This window comes from Oncorhynchus mykiss, chromosome 9, assembly GCF_057628025.1.
Source record: "Oncorhynchus mykiss isolate SJ-2025 chromosome 9, ASM5762802v1, whole genome shotgun sequence".
Taxonomy (NCBI): domain Eukaryota; kingdom Metazoa; phylum Chordata; class Actinopteri; order Salmoniformes; family Salmonidae; genus Oncorhynchus; species Oncorhynchus mykiss.
In genome coordinates this window covers 64,679,395-64,684,847 of record NC_143030.1, presented here as the reverse complement: position 1 = coordinate 64,684,847, position 5,453 = coordinate 64,679,395, and the positions used below count along the sequence as shown (strand labels likewise).

Genomic DNA, 5,453 nt, shown 5'->3' with positions numbered 1-5,453 from the left:
TGACCAAAATAAAGCAATTTTATTTATTTGAGGAATGATCGATGGTTATATTACGATTGACTGTCAGATACCTTTAGAAAGACAGAATAATAAACAAAACAACAAGGTGAATTAGTTGGCTGAATCTCTTGTCTCAAGAATCAGTCTGTTTTTCTTTTTACAACAGTGTATGAATTGTCTGCTGGAGAGAGGTGTTGGGCGTCTTAGTGGAACTGGGAGGTGATGCCTACTATTTGGTGTCCCTCAGACCCTGTAGACTAGGGAGGAGGCATTCAGGGGAACCATGAAGCCTGTCTCAAAGTCGAAGTCTATCATGGTGTGGTTGACTGTGCTGTTGCTGATGATGCTGCTGCTAGAGGAGCCTGTACCCATCTGGCGGTCACGAAGGCTCTGGATGTAACTCTGTAAGGTAAAGTGGTAAAGAAAAAACATTATTGTTGCATTGATCCTCTGTCTAGGATGATTAAAAAAATGCAATATTTTAAAACATGACATGCAACAAATTGTCTATTAGATATGTGCATAACGTTTTTCAAAAAAGTGTCTGAATCAAGCTCATTCATGCCCGTTAGGACATGCCCATTAGGAGTGAAGTAACTCACTGGGGCCAGGACGTCTCCAGCATAACGCTTTAGAATTGGAGGCTTGCGATGGCGGTAAGTGCCCAGCTGGGGTCGTCTCTGGGCATCTCTCTGTCTGATTCGCATCAGTTGGACCTGTCTTTGTCGTCCACTGACAGGTACTGGAGGGCATTCAGAGTAAAATAGCATTAGACAGAAAAACCGAATTATGTTGTAACCGGTCAGTTTAACCTAAGTATCGAATGAAGTAGTAATGACATCGAGGAAGTAAGCGTTCCATATTTTTTATGAAACTGTGCCACTCACCTTCTGTGTGTGACAGTCCTTTGGCAGTGAGCATCCATTGCACCATTACCCCCATCAGACTAAATAGAGGAAACACGCCTGTTATAACCCAGCTGTACCAGCAGAGGGGCCGAGGGGGAACCTGAGACAGGATGTCGTACGCATGGCCAGCCAGCAGAGACGTCTCTACAAAGTAGTCCACGCATGCCATCACCACAGCGGCTCCGACTGCAGCCGTGGCGAGCACAGTGAATAGTTTCTGCCACTGCAGTGTGAGAGTGGCACAAAAGGTGCTCATGGCTAGGAGTGCACCGAGAGGCGCCCATAGTGGGGTAAGGCTGTAAAACTGTCTGACAACCAGTAGGTTGGCAAGGGTAAGCAGAAACCCCAGCTCTAGGCCAGTAATGATGAGCCCCACAGTCTGTACCAGCATAGTTACCAGGGCACAGAGTACAGACACTCCCAGGAGGATACCTGCTTTGGTCTCCATAGTCAACTGGGTATCCAGCACAGGCTCCTTAAGGTACAACAGGCAGACTAGCGCAGATCCAAACATGAAGCCTGACAGGAACATGACCATCTTAAAGCAGCGGTATCCTAAAGAAAGAGAGACAAGTGGAGGGATGTTAAGTAACAAGATGGAGAAGGAAACAAAATGTACTAAAGTGAACTAGGTTTATTAATTATTTTTATTTTACCCCATTTCGTGGTATCCAATTGTTTTAGTAGCTACTATCTTGTCTCATCACTACAACTCCCGTACGGGCTCGGGAGAGATGAAGGTTGAAAGTCATGCGTCCTCTGATACACAACCCAACCAAGCCGCACTGCTTCTTAACACAGCGAGCATCCAACCAGGAAGCCAGCCGCACCAATGTGTCGGAGGAAACACTGTGCACCTGGCAACCTTGGTTAGCGCGCACTGCGCCCGGCCCGCCACAGGAGTCGCTGGTGCGCGATGAGACAAGGTAAAGTGAACTAGGTTTGACTGAGTAGGGATTGTTTTTTATTAAAAATAGATGTCAGAGTTTGGTGTACTGTACAGTTTACAGAATATTAGAGAGAAAGTTTACATCACATGATGCGTAGTCTGCTTAAGAAAAACTAAGCGTTTTTTATATCAGACATCAACAATTAATGGATTTGGCCAGGCCAGAAAGCTGCCTGCATCATCCCAGGTGGCTGTTTTCTGACTCTCTCTCAGAGGAATGCAACAGAACCAGGTGACCCATCTACCTCTCTCCTAGCCTGGAGCTTATCCATTATAACCCTGGCTAGTCTAGGTCAAATACCTGGCCCTCCTGTTTTTACTATAAGGCTTAGAGTGAGCTGAGGAAATCACTTCAGCTAGTATGATGAGGTTAAATGTCAGCTGGGAATTAAATGTTGATGTATCTAGTGGAGCATTCAAGTGTTTTGTGGAAATACTGTAATTGAATTGCAGATATGCCTATCATGTCTTTAATGTGTAAGTCTTGAGAGTACACATGTGGAGGTTCCAACCGTCCTCTATTACAGGTCAGGAACTTACCAAAAAAGCAGTAGATTAGGCCTAACAAAAGGCATACTGAGCAGACGATGGATGGGATGAGGTCATACTTCCTTGTGAACCCCAACTCACATGCATCCACTTCAGCCAAGCCAGAGAGGATATATTGATCAACTTCAGCCTGGCTCAGCACTGCCCCATCAGTGACCAAGAGTGAGCTGGGGTCTGCCATCTTGGAGCAGCCGTTCAACAGGTCTGGATAATTACTGTGCTTTTATTTAGCAATTAAGGCCATCCGTGTAACCGTGTTGTTTTCCTGGTTTAATCTCATTTGGGAGCATACGTCAACAGTCAACACTAAGCCAGTATATTGTCAGTATTCCATTGGGACAGGACTTTGCTTCATTAATTCAATGAAAGAATGTGACGAATACTTCATGTTGTTAGAATGTAAGTGCTGAGGAAACAGGAAGCTCCTGTGAGATGTGTTTGAATCAGACCATTTCCTGCCCTGCACCTGCAACAAGAGGAGAGGAGAATCAAATACAGCCAGAGAAAATTATATGACATCTGTAATAGGCAGACTATAAATGATCAAACTGGACTCTTCATATCTAGACTTCACATTTACATCTAAGGTAGATAATAGATTGCATGAATACGATGTATTTCAAGAAAAATCCCTCTGTACTCCACAACCCTATCCCCAGGAACCAGAAAAGGAAACTGAGATTTTATCTGGGTCACACACTTTTTTTTCTTGACCCTTTGTTAAAATAGAGGATGCAGATGAGGAAACGAGGGGTGGCTTGATGCCGACTGAGTCATTGGGCCTCTTTGTTTTGAACATATGGTAAAGTTCTCCAGTCACAGAACAATGCTAAGAAAACAAACACCCCAACAGTAGGACATACCGTTCCAAAACCCCAAAAAGGCATTGTATATTTTTTAATACACAATGTCGCTTGCAGGTGGGCTCAAAAGCTGGAAAAAATATTGAAAACTATGTAACACAATTAAACAAAACCAAAAATCTGGACAAAAAAACAATACCTTCAGCATTCAAACTATTACTTTCAATGTGCACATGTACCTTGTTGATCGCATACTTACCTCTGCACACAAGGATAAATTGGGTTGCGTTAATCAACAGAGTATACTCTATGTTATAAGCTTTTAGGCAGATCCCCAGATAATTGAATTAGAGGCCTATTAGGGGAGTCTAGTGAGGCTCATGTCCTTCTGTCCTGACATCTGCTTGTAAGTCACACAGAAAACACTATCACTTTCTATGGCACCAATCAAGTGATTTCCACTATTAGAATATAATCAAGATGTCAGGATGATAAACTTAGCATTTTTGATAATTAAAACTGGACACAGCCATTTTCCAAAAAGAGACTCCCTATATATTTATATAGTCAGACGCATGACATCATTGTCAGTTTATTACTAAATAGTCATATACAACAGGCATTACATGAGTTATATAGCAACTTCCACTTTGATAATTAATAGGTGGGATCACGTATTTTGATCAGGCATATGCCTACCAGAGAGTATTTGTGATCATGAGTTTACAAATACTGTTTGCATGAATTGTTTTAAGAGTGAATTGTTTTAAGTAGTCTTACCGGACATGAGGCTTATCCTTGTCAGAATTACAATCTGTGATGAGAAGAAATAAGACCGCTACTGATGGTATTCTAGGTGGAGGAGTTATATCTGTTCCCTCTGTCTTTGCTGTGTTGAGGACATCCTACTCATGCGTGCGTTCCTCTCATCTGTGGACACTGGACGGCTGACAGCATCAGTGCAAGAAGTGACCATCTGTCGCAAGCTTGTGCAGATCAGAGGTGAGGGAATACTGTTGTTGTCCACATGATGTCTCTCTAGTCATACAGATTTGCAACAGAGGAAAATGTAACATTGGTTGAACCCATTGCCAGACATGTTTCCTCATGCGTCAGGCATGATGTAAGTTAACATGTCAGGGATGGAATATGGAAGTTTACGTTCTAGGAAAAGTGAGTGGTCCAGAAAGGAGGTGAGATTCTGGATATGATGAGTCAACAGCTCATCCATTAAATACACATTAAATAAACTCATGTAGTCTCATATCTCAGTGAATATTAAATATAAAAAAATATATATGTCAAAAATCGGACAAAGGAGCCTTGGGATTTATACTGTAGGTTCAAGATTTTTTTACGGAATATGCATATACAGTCACATCCGAAATGATTGTCAACCTTGAAAAAGATTAACATAAAAGACTGTATAGAATAAATAATACAAATACGGAGCTAGGTTGTATGCTCAAATAATTACAATATTTTATAGGAATGAACATGCTCAGAGAAAAATATTTTGTTTAAAAATGTTTATATATTGGCACCCCTTTTTTTAGTACTTAGTGCACCCTCCCATTTCGAGGATAACGGCACTTAGCCTTTTTTTCTATAATGTTTAATGAGTTTGAAGAACACATTAGGAAGGATCTCAGACCATTCCTCCATACAGAATCTTTTCAGATCCTTGATATCCTTCAGTCTGTGCTGATGGACTGCCCTCTTCAATTCAAACCACAGGTTTTAAATGGGGTTCAAGTCCGGAGACTGAATGTTGATTTTGTGGTTAATTAACCATTTCTTTGTGGATTTTGGTGTTTTCTTGGGGTCATTGTCTTGCTGGAAGATCCACTTGCAGCCAAGTTTCAACCTCCTGGCAGAGGCAACCAGGTTTTAGGCTAAATTGTCCTGCATGATACTTGGTCGAGTTCATGATGCTGTTGACCTTAACAAGGGCCCCAGGACCAGTGGAAACAAAACAGCTTCATAACATCGAAGATCCGCCTCCATATTTTGCAGTAAGTATGATGTTCTTTTCTGCATATGCATCCTTCTTTCAAGGCCAAACCCATCACCCGTGTCCGTGGCCAAAGAGCTCTATTTTTGTCTCATCTAACCATAGCATCTGGTTCCAATCCAAGAGCCAATGCCGTTTAGCAAACTCCAGGCGTTTACTTTTGTTGGTTGCTCTCAATAAAGCTTTTTTATGGCAACTCTTCCAAATAGCCCATTGGTTTGGTGGCGTCT

At 42.1% G+C, this 5,453-nt stretch overlaps 1 protein-coding gene across 1 annotated transcript; it reads right to left on the bottom strand.

Annotated features, from left to right (window-relative positions):
• LOC110532538 (transmembrane protein 198) lies at positions 1–4,255 on the bottom strand. The gene is made up of 5 exons (XM_021616523.3): positions 3,990–4,255; positions 2,398–2,872; positions 888–1,463; positions 603–742; positions 1–402 (listed from the first exon to the last, which is right to left on the bottom strand). Exons 2-5 carry the CDS (start codon positions 2,585–2,587, stop codon positions 244–246), a joined length of 1,065 nt encoding a protein of 354 aa, XP_021472198.2. The 5' UTR covers positions 2,588–2,872; positions 3,990–4,255; the 3' UTR covers positions 1–243.
• Positions 4,256–5,453: the final 1,198 nt, after the last annotated feature.